This window comes from Pyrgilauda ruficollis, unplaced genomic scaffold, assembly GCF_017590135.1.
Source record: "Pyrgilauda ruficollis isolate IOZ18807 unplaced genomic scaffold, ASM1759013v1 scaffold480, whole genome shotgun sequence".
NCBI lineage: Eukaryota > Metazoa > Chordata > Aves > Passeriformes > Passeridae > Pyrgilauda > Pyrgilauda ruficollis.
This window is the reverse complement of record NW_024526378.1, coordinates 17,122-35,744: the sequence shown is the minus strand read 5'-3', so window position 1 is coordinate 35,744 and position 18,623 is coordinate 17,122. Positions and strand designations below refer to the sequence as shown.

The 18,623-nt window shown below is 47.1% G+C and overlaps 2 gene segments (V, D, J or C); both read left to right on the top strand.

Moving 5' to 3' along the window:
* The first annotated feature begins 5,392 nt into the window (after window positions 1-5,392).
* LOC121360044 overlaps window positions 5,393-18,623 on the top strand; it is a 19,193-nt gene continuing 5,962 nt past the window's right edge. Inside the window, exon 1 of the C gene segment in view lies at window positions 5,393-5,533.
* On the top strand, window positions 10,647-13,850 carry LOC121360041. The segment is given in 3 exon segments: window positions 10,647-10,766; window positions 11,444-11,739; window positions 13,815-13,850. Coding segments are annotated over 3 exon segments (372 nt in total).

The window sequence follows — 18,623 nt, the reverse complement described above, 5'->3', positions numbered from 1 at the left end:
CTTTGCTGACTGGGAGCCCAGAGCCAGTGCGTGCTGCACCAGGAAGCAGATGCAAGGAACACACTGGGACATGCCCTCTGCGTGGTGGCCTGTCCCCAGGATCAGCCATCACTGGTGAGCTGTCCAAAGGAGCAATCCCCTGCCCAGCCCTGCTGTTATCTGCCCCTGCTTCAGGGATTTTTTCCTACACTATAACTTGACACCCCTTGTCTGCCCAGACACCCAGGGTTCCTGCCACACTTTCAGAGATTCTCCTACACTTGTTTCACCACGATGAGTGCTCTCAATTTGCCATTACAGCCTGTTGCTCCAAAGTTCCTGCTAGAGCTGGTTTCCCTATCCAGAGGGGCACCGGGACCAGCTGCTCCTGTGGGATTGTAAAGGGAGCCCCTTCTCCATCCCTCCTGCCTGCCCATCCACCATTGCCCACATGCAGAGAGGCAGCCAAGCCGCGCCACAGCGCCCCCTGCTGGATCGGGGGAATCATCACACCTGCCCTGCCCGGCCGGGAGCCAGCAGCGCCCCTGCTGGCTGTGACCGGAACTGCACCAAAGGGGAAAGCGCCTGCGGCCCAGAGAGGCTGGGACCGCGTGTCTGGTTCTGTTTGATGCTGCTGCTGCTGTTGTTGTTTGCCTTGTACATACACATACTGTTAATGAACTGTTACTTCTTTTCCCATATCTTTGCCTGAAAGACCCTTTATTTCAAAGTTTGGAGGGAAGGGGATTGTACTCTCCATTCCAAGGGTGGTTCCTGCCTTCCTTGGCAGGCACCTCTCTTTCAAACTAGGACAGACACCATCACTGTGTGAGGCAGCACAGGCAGCAGATAGAGCAGCCACAGACTCACATAGAGTACATTTATTTCCATGACCTTGCTAACCTGGGGGAATCCCTGTGCAACAGTCAGGCAGAGGCAAGGAGAGACACTGGCATCTAAACTTTGTCCACACTAGAGGACACGTGGATGCAGTTCATCCTGGGCTATCAAGGGTAATTCCCAGCTGGAAGGTCACTTAAGCAATTTACAGCCCTCCTGCGTTTTCTCCTTTTAATCCATTCCTCCCAACACCCCCAGAGGCAGCATGCTGTGTCTCAGGACTCCTGTCACACTACCACTATTACCCACAAGAAGAGAAGTAGAGGGATTTGACTGCATTGTAAGAAATGCTCCAAAATAACACCATAAGTACTGATTATTTTTCTGCTTTCTTTCCAGCTTAACTCCATCAAACTTTTACGTGACTAGGTGTCAGGTAATCCCCAAGTTCTCATTTACAACTCAAACTTTCTGATATTAAAATGAAAGGGCAAGGAGACCTGCTCCTTTTGGATGCCTTTACTAAGTGATCAGCTCTGGGTGGGGGCCCGAGGGGTCGCATACACTGCTGCTGCTCCCTTCGGCGATGCAGAGGAGGAGAGACAGTTTTGCTTGGCAGCAGAACTGGGGCTTCCGTCCTCACGGGCGTGCCTAGGAAGGCAACTCTGGCTCCTTGTCTGGGGTCCTCACTCTGCTCAGTTCCAGTAAGGTCACGGTGGCACTCAAGGCTTTGCTGGTAGAGTGGGGGATCTTCCTGCCGATAGGACAAATGTTTTTGTAGAACTGTCTAGCACAGTGTGGACTACAGACCACAGTGACTGAAAACAACTGAACCACCACACACAAACTGTCTCCCTCCCTTCTCTTGAAGGAGGAAACACGGTGGCTTTACCTCATCTATTTTTCCTCAGACAACTGTGTGCACATACACAAATTTGATTCCCAAAATTACTCAAAAAGCAGATCACCTCACCTATTTTTTCCAAAACCAATTCAACCTGAGATATTGCCTCTTGCAAACAGGTCATCTTAAACATTTGATCACCAGCTCCAGTTGAACACATAGGCAGGAGCCTTCTGTACTTATATGTTTCCATTTTAGCTCAGCATTATGTTATTCTCTTTTTCTGAGAGCACAGAGAAGAACAAGGATCCTTTTAATTTCAGATCCAACAATGGCCAGAAGCAGATGCAGATGAAGAACAAGACCTGGAGACCAGAAATGGCACTTCCCACTAAGAATCTCTCAGCTATAGGCATCAGAACAAGGTCTTAGAATCACCTGTGATTGCTTTGTATTTACCCTTTATGAATTTATTCAGGAGCTCCTTGTTCATCATTTTGGACTTCTGTCGCAATGCATGACTTAGTGCTTTGTCAAGGGAAACCATTCTTGAGGTTCAAGGAGGTAATCTCTGAACATGAGCAGCTCTCCTAGACCCCTCCTGTGTCCAGGACCATAGCCCATGGGATTCCTCCCAGAAGATCCCAGATTCTGCTCTCCTGAAGCCCAGGGCTCCAGTACTGTTCTTGCATTGCTCTCTTCTCCCTGGATCCTGAGCTCAAGCAGTGCATGGTCACTGCAGCCAAGGCTGCACCAACCACCTCACATCCAGCACCAATTCTTCCTCAGTGGCACACAGAGGTCCAGTTCACCAACCACTTGTGTCAGCAAGTTTGCATCAGTACATGCCAGAAAACTGCTGACTCTGTGTGTGCCCAGCTGTGCTGTCCTGCCATCAGACACCTGACACACTTCAAGCACCCCATGAGGACTGGAGCCCAGTGATGTCTCCATTTGTCCCAAGAAAACCTCACCTGTTTCTTCCCATTCCTCTCATATTTTCTACCCATATTTCTTTCTTGGGAATGGCTTAAATTCCCTATCCATTCATGGTTTTGTTTTTGTTTTGTGTTCAGAATGGCCATTGCCTCCCCTGGCTCAGGGAGTGTTGTGATGGGTGAGGGGCAGCGGGGATCCCCTGAGAGCTGGGGGCCAGGGGCTGCTGCTTCCTTCCAGAGGGGCTGCTCAACTCAGGAGCCACACGGCAAGGGCTTATGACTGGAGACACTGTTGCTCTGTGCTTTTTGCCTGTTTTTCTTTGTTTTTCGTTTCCTTTTCATGTGAGTACGGCTTGCCAGCTTGCTTCTCTGCTCCTTTGCTGACTGGGAGCCCAGAGCCAGTGCGTGCTGCACCAGGAAGCAGATGCAAGGAACACACTGGGACATGCCCTCTGCGTGGTGGCCTGTCCCCAGGATCAGCCATCACTGGTGAGCTGTCCAAAGGAGCAATCCCCTGCCCAGCCCTGCTGTTATCTGCCCCTGCTTCAGGGATTTTTTCCTACACTATAACTTGACACCCCTTGTCTGCCCAGACACCCAGGGTTCCTGCCACACTTTCAGAGATTCTCCTACACTTGTTTCACCACGATGAGTGCTCTCAATTTGCCATTACAGCCTGTTGCTCCAAAGTTCCTGCTAGAGCTGGTTTCCCTATCCAGAGGGGCACCGGGACCAGCTGCTCCTGTGGGATTGTAAAGGGAGCCCCTTCTCCATCCCTCCTGCCTGCCCATCCACCATTGCCCACATGCAGAGAGGCAGCCAAGCCGCGCCACAGCGCCCCCTGCTGGATCGGGGGAATCATCACACCTGCCCTGCCCGGCCGGGAGCCAGCAGCGCCCCTGCTGGCTGTGACCGGAACTGCACCAAAGGGGAAAGCGCCTGCGGCCCAGAGAGGCTGGGACCGCGTGTCTGGTTCTGTTTGATGCTGCTGCTGCTGTTGTTGTTTGCCTTGTACATACACATACTGTTAATGAACTGTTACTTCTTTTCCCATATCTTTGCCTGAAAGACCCTTTATTTCAAAGTTTGGAGGGAAGGGGATTGTACTCTCCATTCCAAGGGTGGTTCCTGCCTTCCTTGGCAGGCACCTCTCTTTCAAACTAGGACAGACACCATCACTGTGTGAGGCAGCACAGGCAGCAGATAGAGCAGCCACAGACTCACATAGAGTACATTTATTTCCATGACCTTGCTAACCTGGGGGAATCCCTGTGCAACAGTCAGGCAGAGGCAAGGAGAGACACTGGCATCTAAACTTTGTCCACACTAGAGGACACGTGGATGCAGTTCATCCTGGGCTATCAAGGGTAATTCCCAGCTGGAAGGTCACTTAAGCAATTTACAGCCCTCCTGCGTTTTCTCCTTTTAATCCATTCCTCCCAACACCCCCAGAGGCAGCATGCTGTGTCTCAGGACTCCTGTCACACTACCACTATTACCCACAAGAAGAGAAGTAGAGGGATTTGACTGCATTGTAAGAAATGCTCCAAAATAACACCATAAGTACTGATTATTTTTCTGCTTTCTTTCCAGCTTAACTCCATCAAACTTTTACGTGACTAGGTGTCAGGTAATCCCCAAGTTCTCATTTACAACTCAAACTTTCTGATATTAAAATGAAAGGGCAAGGAGACCTGCTCCTTTTGGATGCCTTTACTAAGTGATCAGCTCTGGGTGGGGGCCCGAGGGGTCGCATACACTGCTGCTGCTCCCTTCGGCGATGCAGAGGAGGAGAGACAGTTTTGCTTGGCAGCAGAACTGGGGCTTCCGTCCTCACGGGCGTGCCTAGGAAGGCAACTCTGGCTCCTTGTCTGGGGTCCTCACTCTGGCTCAGTTCCAGTAAGGTCACGGTGACACTCAAAGCTTTGCTGGTAGAGTAGGGGATCTTCCTGCCGATAGGGCTCATTGCTTAGTTTGTTAAATTTTCAGCTTGTTCTTTGTTTCTAAGGCCCTTAGTTGGAGTTCCTAGAATGTCTCTTCATTTGCATATTCCCCGGGGTGTTATCCTGCGCCATCTTAGAGAAAAGGGGAAGCACTACCCGACTGAGGCAACAGAGATATCAGTAAGGTAGGGGATTAAAAGTGTAACAGCTAACAACTATTAACATTTTTTTAACTGGTTACAATTTCGAATTGTCATCCAACACCTCTGATTGTATCAACTTATGAACCCATTCCCAACAGTTGCAATTTCAACTTAACATTTAACACTTCTAATTGTATCAACCTCTGAACTTGTTCATAACAATATTATTTTAGATCCTTCCTTGAAAGCCATATGGTGTTTCATGGGGTGCGTTGAGTCTTAAACCACTGAGGAGATCATGTGACTGCCTGCATAATCCACAATGCTGTGTAGTGGAACAGAGACAGTTTTTGTTATGAAATATATCATGGTGTTTGGGCTTTGGATACCACAATGATATAAACAACATAGGGACCTGTACAAAAACAAGAGGGAAAGAAGGTGAGATATTTTGGGAAAGAAACAGGATGGGTGACTCTAGTGATTAAGCAGAACAACATTCTTCCTAGATTTCCTTTTTTCCTGGATACATAAAAAAGCTCATGAAGGTTCTAAAAGGTGGAAGAAAGAGAGAAGTTAAAAATTCTATACTCAATCAAGCTACGTGAAAGCACTGATCAATTCAATTAACTTTTTTTTCCTTTCAAGTTTTTGAAGTAAATCCACCTCTGGATCCTCTCATGGACTTGCACCCATGGATAATTAGGACTAATGGCTTTTCATCACCTGTTTTTATAGCACTTTTGAACACCATGAGGAAAGAGTGAGTTATTGGAATAAGTCTTAGCAGTGTGTGGACAGATAAGCTTATATTTGGACCAGGGACAACACTCACAGTTCTGCCAAGTAAGTGAAATTTTTTAATTCCTAAAACTTCATTTAAAATTGAGGTGAGGGAGAACAAGGGAATTTAATGGTTTGGATTCATTGAAAGGATTTTCAGCTGCAATAATCCCTTGAATACATTCCCTCTCCTGGGCAGCCAGCAGAAATAAGAAAGACATTTGGGATTTCAGCAGAGAGAGCTGAAAGATGTTTCAAACCATCTAAAAAAATGTTTTTTCAACTGTTTAATTACTTTGAGATACTTTTTTGGGGGAGAAGAGGGAAGACACCATCTATTTCTTTAAAATGTGTATTTCCTTGTGACTGAATATTTCAGCCTTTCGCAGCAAACCTGTTGCAGCACAAGCTGGAACAGCCCTTCCAATACCAACACAACGTTAAAGGTGGCGTATGCTGTGAGAGTTTTTTAATTAAATGAATTGTTATATTTGGTGGGTTTACTCTTTTAGTCCAGAAGGTCATTCACATAGTAAAACCAAAACAATGCAGGACTTCTTCTGTCTCCTGCAACTGCATGGAGAAATTGTCTTTTCAAATTTATGTCAGAATTAATGCTGACCTGCTGAGGCCCAGTCAGTACTTTCCTCCGATTTTCTATGAGAAATGTCATCTGAACATTTTTTTAATCCTGTGTAAATGGTGGGTATAGTTTACAATGTGTTTTCTTTATCATGCTACAGAAGAGGAGGCTGAAGAACCAGTAACAGGGTTTGGAGAACCAAACAGAACCAGAACAGTGTCAGGGGCCAGTGACAGGGTTTGCAACAGCACAGCCCCCTCAGCACAAGGTGAGTTACCCCAACAGGATGTGAAGTTACATTGCTCTCTGGGGAATAAAGGCATGGAAATCTATTTTCTCCAGGGCAGAGGACTCAGAACACAACACATTCAGCACACACAAGCTGCTGTTCCAAGGTTGCTCCTGCACTTACATACGAGTCCAAGCAAAAAGCAACAGGGACAGACCCTGGGCTCCCATGTTGTTGCCATGTGTTCTCTCTTGGCTGTTCCTTTGCTGCTATTCCTTTCCCTGAAACTGTCACCTGAGGATTTCCCACTTTCTGCCAAGATCACAACACCAAGACCTAGACCATGATCTCTCCCCTCTTTTCTGGTCACTGAGCAGACCCTGAAGAGCAGAGAGTGAACATGCTGTCCATGGCTGTGCTGGGTTTGAGAGTCCTGCTGGCAAAGAGCATCGCCTTCAACGCCCTCATGAGTATCAAGTTGTTTCTTTTCTGAGGTAAAGAAGCTCACAGCTATCAAACACTGGTTCAGAGTCCCAATTTCTTTAAATGTACTTTAAACCTCCCTTTGCTCTTCCAGACATGGGGAATGAAAGCAAGAGGAACCCGAAAAAGAGCAGGAAAGAATGTGAACCAGCAGCACAAGGGGGTGGATCAAGCAGGGGCAGAGCTGCAGACAGACACCACCCAGGACACAAGGCAGCACCTTCCCCTGAAGACACTGAATACTGTTCACTCCTGCCGGGCCAGCTGATTTCAAGTGCTTTCGCTGTTTCCTCTCCTCTGACAACTGAGGAGAGTGGATTTTTTCTTCTGCCAAATGTATTGCACGTGCATTTTAGGTTCCTGTAGTAGTGACAAGAATAAAGTTATACCAGGCCAAAATACTGTAGGTTTTCTGTGATTTTTCTTCTGAAGTTGGGATGGAGATTGCTGAAATCCAACTGTCCTAAAAGCCTACTGAGATCAGGAAAAAAGCTTTTTGGTTGGCTGAATTTGTCTTTTGCAGACTTTGTGCAGAAAAGTGTCTCTCTGGACCATTCAGGAGCTTCAGTGAGGAGAGTCCTTGCTGAAGGCACGAGGGAGGAAAATGCTCCTGTCAGCAGAGAACAAACCCTGCTGTTGTTTTGCACTCAGGGATAGGAGCAAGGGGCCACCAGAAAATAATCTGGGGTGCTTTGATGGAGTGATAGTTGCCATAGCAACCTGGTTCTTACCTAACAGAGCCCAGCCCACACCTTCCCCAGCTCATGCCCCTCTCTCAAGCTACAGGCAGGATGCTGTGGTCACCATTTGTGACTCAGTTCCACCAGGCAGCATTAACCCTCCCCTGCTTTTGAAAACACAAGGTAACCACATCCTGAAGGGGAAATAAGGTTTTTCAGCCCCTGCCTGAGTTCCTGCAGCCTGCAAGAGAGCCTCTGCACGGGACACAGCAAGGGGTGCTGCACTGAGCTTGCTCAGCTCAGACCCTCAGGCCCTGCAGACACCCAGGAAAGAGCCTCAGCCCTTGAAGAAGCTCTGTGAAATTTGCATGCCAAATCCAAATCCAGTGAAATGCTCATTCAGTGCATTCTGCCACCATAACATCAGTCAGGGAGAGCCATTCACCAGTATTTTTATCCTGATTTTCCAATGGCATCCAGAACCTTTTTCTCAAGCACTCCTCACGTTTTCCCGATCTCTCAGGCAGATTTACATTTTGAACATATTGTCTCAGACAAAATCAGTGAAATCAGATGTAGGCAGATTTGTATTTTGAGAATACTCCCTTAGACCAAAACCAGCGGAATCAGATACACAGGAAGGAAAGGTCAATGACTAAGTGCTGTTATAATCCCTTAGTCATAAAATCTTGATGAAGTCTGGGACTAGGATTGGATCCATCCACACCTCCTCTACAAGGAGTTTAGAAAGCAGGGGAGTCCTTTCTGCACCTCATGACTCAGTTGGAGGGACTTCCTTTTACAGCTCTGCCCCTTTCTTGCCCCCAGTCTCCACATCAATCTTTTAATTAAATTAATTCCCATTTGATGTTCCTGTCCCTGATTCATCCATGGAGTAAAGCTGCAGAGGGAGCATTGCTGTTGGACGGTGCCACACTTTGGCAAACCTGTGTTAAACTTGCTTTTGCTGACACCTCTGGCAGTGAGTGTTTCATTGACCTAAAGCCCTCAGTTCATGACAGGGTCCCAGACTGTCCCCACTAAGCAGTGGCTTTTCACTTTGCATTGGCAATGCAGAACATGCAGCTTAACAAAACAGGAGAATAGAAGTGTTTTCAGACCAGTAGTAAGATTGTGTTAGTGTGGTTAATTCCACAGAAGGGCGCAGAATCTGCAGCTCTGCCACCTGGTATCAGCTGAGGAAAGTTTTGTAGAGATACTGCGCTCCACATTAAAATACCCTCTGGTAAAAGAAGGACATTTGCATGTGGAATTATCCCAACATCTGGAAAAACTATATTTTCCTGAAATGGATCCCATGATACCGAAAGAATAGATAATGATTATAAGCCGAACTCTATGGTACTGTACATTTTGACAGTACTAGCGTATTCTCCTACAGACTAATTTGTGTCCAGGTTTGATTGTGCTCAGACAGCCTTTGAAAATCTTCAGGGGTTGAGTCACTATCCCTGGAGACATTCAAAAACACCTGCACACGGTCCTTGGCAACAGCTCCAGACAGTCCTGCTAGAGCAGGGGATACCCAGTCACCTCCAGAGATCTCTTCCAACCTCAATCCTTCTGGTGTTTCTGTGATTCCTTTCTCATACTGGGGGCAATGAGAAGAAGTTCAAAATTTCTTTATATACCTTTAGTCAGGGGTTTTGTTCACCTTTGCCCAGGGGGAAAGGAACTGAAGTTTCTTTTCAATGGACTGATCCAGCACGCCAGGCCGGATTAGCTTCACATCCCAGCAGATTGGGAGCAGCACAGAAGATACACAAAAGATAACAACCATAAACCAACATCAACTCCAAACATCAGCCCTGGCATGGTCAGAGACACCTGGTCTGGGAAAAGATCCATGAGAGAACCAAGAATGAGAACCAAAATAACACTGAAGGTGAAGGGATCAAAAAAAACCAAATACTACAAACTGTGGAACTTGGGACCAATGATCATTGAAGCAATGAATTTCCCTGGGTTTTGACTGTAGAAGTACAAGAACACTCCAGTGAAAACCTTGTGTGATGGAAGGATTTTCTCTGCACAATCCAGGCAATGTGTGGATGAAATGATCTCTCTTGCCCATCTTGGCCAGAATAAAGTAATGCCTTGATCCTCTAACACTAAAGCTGTGGGAGAGTTTTTGTTTTTCCCACAGTTTCAGTGACAAGGCCACCCACAACATGAACTTCAACAAAACTTTTGAAGTAATTTGAGGAAAATTTTCTCCTCTAGCACATTCATTTTTCCTACCCCTTCGTGAGTCACACACATGGAGTGTGGTATCCAACATCTGTCCTGCTGAGCAACCCAAAATGGTGAGAGCTCACTCCAGTGGCAGAGAACATTAAAAGCATCCTGGACGAATAAACCTCTCTCCAAGAGGTTAGATGGGAAAACATAATAAAGAACTCTGTGACAATGGGCAATACAAAATAGCTTTTTGTACCACTGAATCCATCTGCTGTCTTACACAGCATTAACAGTACAATGTAATAATCACATTACTGCATCTGCTGGGTATAATCTAACCTGTCTGTTTTGTGTCCTGAAATACTAAAAAGTTCCTGGTACAGTTAGGTCTGTTGATGTAAACTGAACTGTTTTCTCTGGTCTCTCCTGCTACCTTCTGGCCAAAGTGTTTATCGTTCTCACAACACTTTCAAATTCATGAAATCCCGCAAATAGCCCAAACAGGAGATAAAAAACAAAAAACCAACTAACCAAAGAAACCACTGAAGCTCATTTAGGAACATACAAAGGGTGAGGTTCCACAGACACAGGAACAGCCCCAGCAGCATTGGCACCAGTGGCTCCATACCTAATACAACTAATGCTGAGATCAGATTTGTCTCCAGCCCACTCTGGGCTTTTCTTATCTGTTCTTACCTCAACTATTCACACCCATACCGGATGCCAAATGAGGCAGTTGTGGTTTAGGAATGGTATTTCCCAATTTAGTGTTCCCACTGAGCTACTCCAAAGCAAGCCTGAGGCTCTTTCACAGGATCACGGAAAGTAGGAATACAGAGAGGGCTTAACAGAATAATAGGGACCACCAAGGGTGAGAGACACCCAGGAGGGCACCAAGAGCTTCAAGTTCTGCTCCTCATGCCCCACCTCTCCCCCTCACTGTTGTCATAGGCAGAGGGAGGGACCAGCAGGGACTGGGCCTGAGAGCAGTGACAGAGGCCCAGGCAGGGCAGGTGTGGGCAGAGCTGCTGTGCAGGCACAGAGAAGCTGGAGAGAGGCCACACAGAGCGGGCCTGGCCATGTGGAGTGCCCTGTGCGTGGGCTTCTTGCCCATTGTAGGTGAGTGAAGGCAAGGGCTGATGGCCCCAGGAGCTGAGCGTGGCCCTGGGCTCTGCAGGGCTCTGGGGAGCTGTGCTGAGCGCTTGCAGCCGGAGCTGTGCCCCGGCTGGAGCTGCCCAGCCATGCCTGTGAGCTCGGCACCTCCATCTCAGCTGCCTCCTCTGCAGCCCGGGCACACGCAGGGCACCTCCCAGCTGCACTCAGATCTCGGGGCCCAGCGCTTTGCCCTGGCACTGGACACTGCTCCTGGGGCACTGCGGCCCCTCTGGCACAGACCAGCTGGGGCATGGCAGCACAGGGCACAAGCCCCACTGCCTGGGACAGCCCTTTGTCTTTGCTGTGCTCACCCAGAGCAGGTTCACAGACAGCACAGTGGGTTCCTCACCATGCTGTCTTGGCAATGACAAAGGGATTTGTCCCCCCATGGTGCAAATCCTTCCTGCTTCTTTGGGGAAATTCAGGAAAAGCTTCCTGTCAGACTGGGTGGAGGGAAATGTGGTGTCTCCATCCTTGTGAGCCTTGCTAGCTGCCACCAGCTCTGCCCATCTGTGTCAGCTGGCTTCAAAGAGGAGGATTTTGTCCTCCCACAGTTCCAGTGCCCGTCCAAAGCCCCACCAGCACTGCCCTGACCTTTGCTGGATCTTGCAGTGATTGTGCCTTGTTGTTGCTCTCTGCAGCAGTGTCTCTCGCTGGTGCAGCCACCTTGGAGCAGCTCCCCAGGGAAGTTTCCGTGCAAGAGGGAAAAGCAGTCACCTTGCAGTGCCGCATGAAGGGGGATACTATGAGGTACTACTCCGTCTCGTGGTACCGTCAGGGCCCAAGTGGCTCTCAGGAATGGATTTACAAGGAGGATGGCACCTATGGCGAAAGTTTCAAAGACCGCTTTAAGATAAAAGATGAGAAGTTCATGAACAGATTCCCACTGCAAATCCTGGCAGCAAAGCCAGAAGATGCAGCAACCTACTACTGTCGTGCAAGAATCACCCTGGAGCAGCTCTGCAGCAGAGTGAACCAAAAACCAGCAGATGGGGAAGACAGATCGCTCAGCATTTCTTTCTGGCAGCTGCTCCCCAGGGCTCTTGTCGGGCAATGGCAGGTGCAGGAAACATCCCTCTGGCTTGGGGGCACTAAAAGGCACTGCAGGGAGGGCTGCTAGAAGGGCTGGTACCATTGATGGTGCAGGAGGATCTGTCCTGGGAACTGCACAGGCTGCAGTTTGGGCAAGTGCAGGTTTAGCGCACGTTTCCTGGGCTCCTGTCCAGCACAGCCTCATTTCTCCTCGGTGCCTTGGCTGCAGAGCCATGGGATGATGGGGATGTGTTGCTGGAGCTTCCAGAGGGCTGTGGTGGGTGCAGCCCAGCTGTTCAGGAAAGCCAGATCAGCATTGATCTGGCATTGCTCTACATTGATTGACATTGCTCTACAGGGTGGCTGCTACAGAGCACCTGACCAGGAAGAAGGAGTTGAGACAGTGTGGTGAGTTGACTTTGCTTGTCCTCCAGGGGCTCAGCAAGCTGCTGTCTCAGTGCCCTTCCTCTGCTGGACAGGAGGAAAACCACACAATTTATGTTTCTTGGTCCAGATATGACCAAGAGATGTCCCTGCAGTGCCATCATATGCAAACACATTGACTTGGGGAAAGCAATTTAAGTAAATGCCAATCAAATCAATATAGGTTAGTGAGAAACAAGAACAAGTCATGAAACATCTCTTCCATGTGATCACTGCACATGGATGGTGAATGTGGCTTACAATCACTTCAAAACATGTTTTCTTTGCCATTTCTTCTTTCTCATTCTCTTCCCCTGCTTCAGTGTGGAGTCCAACCCATGGATGACATTTCTCCAGAAACTTCTCCAGTGCAGGTTCTTCCCTCTGGCTGCAGTTCCTCACAAACTCCTCCAGCCCAGTGGGTCCTTTCCATGGGGTGCAGCCCTTCAGAAACAAACTGTGGCACTGTGGCTCCTCTGTGGGACACGGGTCCTGCCAGAAAACCTCTTCTGGCGTGGGCTACTCACTGCATGGGACCACAGCTCCTGTCAGGAGCCTGCTCCAATGGGAGCTCTCCATGCAGTCACAGATTTTGTCAGGCCATGCCCACTTACTCCCGTGTGGGTTCCTGCACTGTCTGCATAGTCAATATTTGCTCCACCACCTATCCCCCACTAAGTGAGAGGGACAAACCTTGGTTTTCAACCTTGGGCAGCTGGGGAATATCTGCTCTGGTCCCTGCAGCACCTCCCAGCCCTGCTTCCTAAATCCTCCTCCTTGCTAATTGCAATACTGATGCTTAGAAGAATGAGTCCTGCCTGAGACTGTGAGATTTTACCTCAGCGTTTGTTGTTCTGAAAGCCCAGACTACACCAGCTCTTCCCAGCTCAGAATACCCTGGAGCAAAGACAAAACCCTGGAAGGGCAGCTCTGCTCAGCTTCTCTGGGGCTCCCACGGAGCCTCAGATGTGGCTCAGCCCAGGAGGGGAGAGGGACAGGCAGGAGCAGAGACTGGAATAGGGACAGCAGAAAGGCAGTGAGTACAGTTAATTTTCTTCATAGTAGCAGGAATGGGACTGTGTTTTGAATCTGTGCTGGAAAGAGTGTTGGTAATTCAGGGGTGTTTGAGTTATTGCTGATCAGTGCTTACATGGAGAGAAGGCCTCTTCTGCTCCTCATTCCACCCACCAGTGAGTAGCTGAGGGTACCCAAAATGTGGGAGGGAACACAGCTGGTTCAGCTGACCCTAGTTGACCAAAGAGGGATTCCAGGCCGTAGGACATCATGCTCAGCATATAAAGATAGGGAAGAAGAAGGAAAGCGGGGATATTGAGTGATGGCATTTGTATTTCCATGTAATCATTAAACCATGTAAACATTAACCATGATGGATCTCTGCTTTTCTGGAACAGGTTGAACTCTTGGCTTTAGATGGGAAGTAGTCACTGAATTCCTTGCTTTGCTTTGCTCATACATGCAGCGTTTGCTTTATTTATTAAAGTGTTATGTGCTAAACACATGAATTTTCTTACTTTTACTCTTCCAATTCTCTCCCAGTCCAATGAGGGGCAAAGGATCAAGCCGCCCATGTGATGCTTAGTTACCATTGGTGGTTAAACCATGACAAAGAAACACAATGGGCACTGAAACAACTGCAGTTTGAACATGGAAAAGCAGAACTGAACCACATGGATACTTCATGATGCTTAGGGAGTCTCACAATAACATTGCAGTAATACATAACAGTCAATTAATTGTATCTGAGGAAAAGGAGACAGTGCACCAGGAACTGCACTGCTGAGATGGACTTTCCCAAGACATGATGAAAAACTCCTTCCCTGCACTCCCAGCTCTACCACCATGTGAATAAACACGGGTGTTGTTCTTCTGAGCACTTGTGCATTCATTTCTTTCTTTACAAGTGTAGGCATTCATGGAAGACATAAGGAGACCTGTGCAAATGCATCCATGGGCTTGTTCAGTGAGCACAGTGCCCGAGGCATCTCAAACAGGAGTTACAGATGCCAGAGGGTCAGACAGTTGTCCCCAGGCTTTGCCACAATTCCCCCCTTTGGTGCTGTCATGTGAAAGCAGGAGGCTTCCTCAACCCTTAGTGTGAGGAGATTTATTTGACCCCTAGTGTTTAATTTGTCTGTCAGTGCCCCAGAAAAGATGAGACCCTTGTGCCCAACCACTCGGTCAGTGTCCAATTAGGGGACACTGCACTGAGCCATCCTGCTGGATCAGAGGGCAGCTCTACTGACAGTCAGGGAAACACCATCAGCCTCAGGGAGACCCCCCCAGCAGGTCTTCCCCTTCATTGGAGTGTGTTCCCTACTGATGGTAACTGCCAGCGCCCAGGAAGGATTCACACTGACAATTTCAGAATAACTCTCCTGGAAGCCCAGGAGCCGTCAGAGAGTGTTCCGCCCTGCTTGTGGGAGGCTGGCTACCACTGCACAGCCCTGCTGTTTTCTGCCCCCAGCTTAGGCCTTTTGGCTACACTTTAACTCTACACCCTGTGTCTGCCCAACCCCCATGGCTCCTGCCACAACTTCAGAGATCTTGCTACACTTTGTTTGCATCCCGGGTGTGCTCACCTCTGTCCTTCCAGCTCACCACTCCAAGGTTCCTGCTGCAGCACATTTCACCACCCACAGTGGCACTGAGACCGGCTGCTCCCCGTGAGTTTTGCAGATGCAGCCACCTCCCCTCTCCTCCATCGCCTGAGCCGCCATCGCCTCATGAGGGAGACGAGCTTGTGCCACAGCGCCCCCTGCTGGATCGGGGGAATCAGCGCACCCGCCCTGCCCGGCCGGGAGCCAGCAGCGCCCCTGCTGGCTGTGACCGGAACTGCACCAAAGGGGAAAGCGCCTGCGGCCCAGAGAGGCTGGGACCGCGTGTCTGGTTCTGTTTGCTGCTGCTGTTTGTTTGGGTTGTCATACACGTATTTATTAGTAAAGGACTGTTATTCCTCTTCCAATATCTTTGTCTGAAAGCCCTATAGAATAATTTATACAATTATATAATTATAATTATAATTATATTTATATAAAAAGTTATAAAAATTTGGAGGGAAGGGGTCATATTTTTCCATTCCAAGCTGTGAGCACAGGTGTCTCTCTGTGGCCACTCAAATGGAAAGGGGCTGTTTAACGGCCTGGGAGATCTCAGCGAGGAGCAGGGTGAGGTCTCCCTGCTCTGGGAGGATTTGCCAGCCAGGGCAGGGGACGTGAGAGGCACCTGTGTGTGCCCAGGCCTGGTACAGGAGGGGTTTAGAGCTTGTTCTCTTTTTCGTGCCAAAAGCTGAACCAACTGCAATCCTTGCCTGAAAGGGTTCCCATCAAATCAGCACATTCTCCAGCTTTCCTGCAGGACTCAAGCAACAAGGAAGAGAAAAAAAGTTGACACACTTAAGGGAACAGCAAATGACCATATCCCTGTTACCAAAGGGAAATAGTAGCCTTGATGTTATAATCATTGATTAAAAATGAGAAATACAACTCTCCATGGGGACAACAACAACGCAAACAGGATGAAATCATGCTATTTGTGGCTTAGAACTGCATCTGAGGATTAAGAAAATGCTCTAGAATTCCAGGCTATCATTATCAAAAATTATTAAAGCAAGATAAAAATCAAATTAAAAGCTGCCTTCAGTCAACTATAACCAGATGTTCCCCACCTGGAAACTCATTGAAAAGCACATACAAACAAATCAAAACTCCAAACAATGGACAACTCAGTGGTCAAATAATCAGTTCACAAGATAAAAAAAATTAAGCGGAAAAAAATGCTCATCTAATTGGGACAAAACTCATATGAGCCTTATAAAAATGGAACTCACATAAGAAATACAAAAAATTAAATAGCTCAGTAAATAAGCATCTTTAGGTCATTAATGAAAAGAGAGTCAGTGAAAGCGCCATCAGCTGAACCAAAATATCTTCTGAACAATTTCTAAACATGCACAGATTTTTTTCTTTGGCATGCAAATAGGCTTTAAGGACAGATGAGCTTGAAGGTCCAGAAGGACTTAGGGAATACAGAATGAAAATTGATATAAAGTTATTCAGCCTGAGTGAATTCTCCCCAGATACAAATCAGGGCAATATTTAATGACATTAATGCTAACTACTCAATCTGACAAAAAAATAAAAGCAAGGGTGATAATGATATTTTTATTTTAGGAATCCTCTGCAAGAGTGTTAAGATGTTTAGAAGTGGAGCAGTGTAGAGGGACAGGAAAACAAAAGGCAGCACTACAAAGACATGAAAGAGGAGACATCACCTGACAATGACAAAACCCACAAATGTTTTTGTAGAACTGTCTAGCACAGTGTGAACTACATACCACAGTGACTGAAAACAACTGAACCACCACACACAAACTGTCTCCCTCCCTTCTCTTGCAGGAGGAAACACGGTGTAGGAAACACGGTGCCTTTACCTCATCTCAGTTTTCTCAGACAACTGTGTGCACAATTTGATTCCTAGAATTACTCAAACATCAGAAAACCTCTCCTATTTTTCCAAGACCAATTTCTTCACCATTCAACCTGAGACCGTGGCTCTCACAGACAGGTCATTTTAGACATTTGATAACCAGCTCCAGTTGAACAAGGGGGCAGGAAGCATCTGCAATTAAGATATTTTCATTAAAGTTCATCATTGTGTTCTTCTCTTTGTCTCAAAAGCTCCACAGAGGAAGTTTTTGGTAAGAACAAAGATCCTTTTAATTTCAGATCCAACAACGGCTTGGAGCACATTCTGGAAGAACAAGACCCTTCACTCTTTGATCCTCACTCCCAAGGTGTCAGTGCCTCTACACAACAATCTGCAATCATTTTACCTACTTTCACCTCTTACCTAAAACACCAGGAGGACTTTCTAAGGTACTACATTACCCCCAGGCAACAATTCTAAGAGACCAGAGGGCACATTCCTCCTGCCTCTGAGCACTGAAACTTTTTTCCCCAAAAAAGGGGAAAAGAGGATAACTTCCTGCAAATCAGAAGAATTATCAGAAATGCTTTGAAATAACAAAAAAAGTATTGGTAATTTTCCTGCTTTCTAACCACTTTAACTCCATCAGACTCTTGAGAGGGGTCATGTAATCCCCAAGTACACATATACAACTCAAGATTTCAGATACTATTTTAGATTCTTCCTTGAAAGCCATAAAGTGTTTTTTCATGTGGTGCGTTGGATCTCAAACCACTGAAAAAGTCATGTGACTGCCATATAATCCAAAATTCTGTGTAGTAGAACAGAGGCAGTTTGTGTTATGAAATACCTCACTGTGTATGGGTTTTGGATACCACAATGATATAAACAGCATAGGGACCAGTATAAAAACCCAAAGAAGGAAAAAAGCTGAGATATTTAGGGAAAGAAAGGAGATGGGTGACTGTAATGTTTAAGAAGAGAACATCCTTTATATATTTCCTTTATCCTGGATATACAAAAGAACTCATGAAGGATCGAAAATGTTGAACAAAGGGAGAAGTTGATAATTCTGTACTCAATCAAGGTGACTGAAAACACTGAAATAATCAAATAACTTTTTTCCCTTTCCAGTTTACAAAGTAAATGTACTTCTGGATCCCCTCATGGACTTGCACCCATGAATAATTAGGCCAACTATGTGGCAATCCATCTCTTGATTTACAACGAGTTTAAACAGCAGGAAGAAAGACTGAATTATTGGAGTAAGTTTTAACAGTGTGACGAAGATATATGGACCCGGCACGACGCTCACAGTTGTACCCAGTAAGTGACATTTATTTACTTCTAAAACTTCATTTAAAATTAATGTGGGGGAGAACAAGGGAATTTAATGGTTTGGGTTCACTGAAAAAATTTTCAGCTGTAATAATCCCTTGAATGTACTCAATTTCCAGCCAGGCTTTCAACCCAAACGCTCAGCTTGGATCTGCTCAGGAAGGTTTCCCAGGAACAACTGGGCTGACTCTGCATAGCACCATTATTCCATGATCCCCAAACACCAGCAGGGCACTGCTTAGCCTGTGATAACTTATTCCCACTTTGGGCAGCACTCTGGCCCAAATTTACTGTCCAGTGTCCAATTCTCCAGTGGATTGGCACTGGCTGACTTGGGGCAGGAATGCAGAGCTCAGTGAAGAGCTCCCAGTGGTGAGGAGTTTTGAGACAGATCTCTAACTGCCTGCTTGGAGAACTTCTGGTTTGACACTGGCACCACACTGACAGTGTCCTCAGGTAAGGAATTCCACTGCCCTGGGGACAGAGCAGGAAGGAGGTGAAATAGCCTTGGGCATAAATACACACAAGTGCCTCATACCCAAGAGTTTTGGTCAGGTTGGATTATTCCAGATTAAACATTCA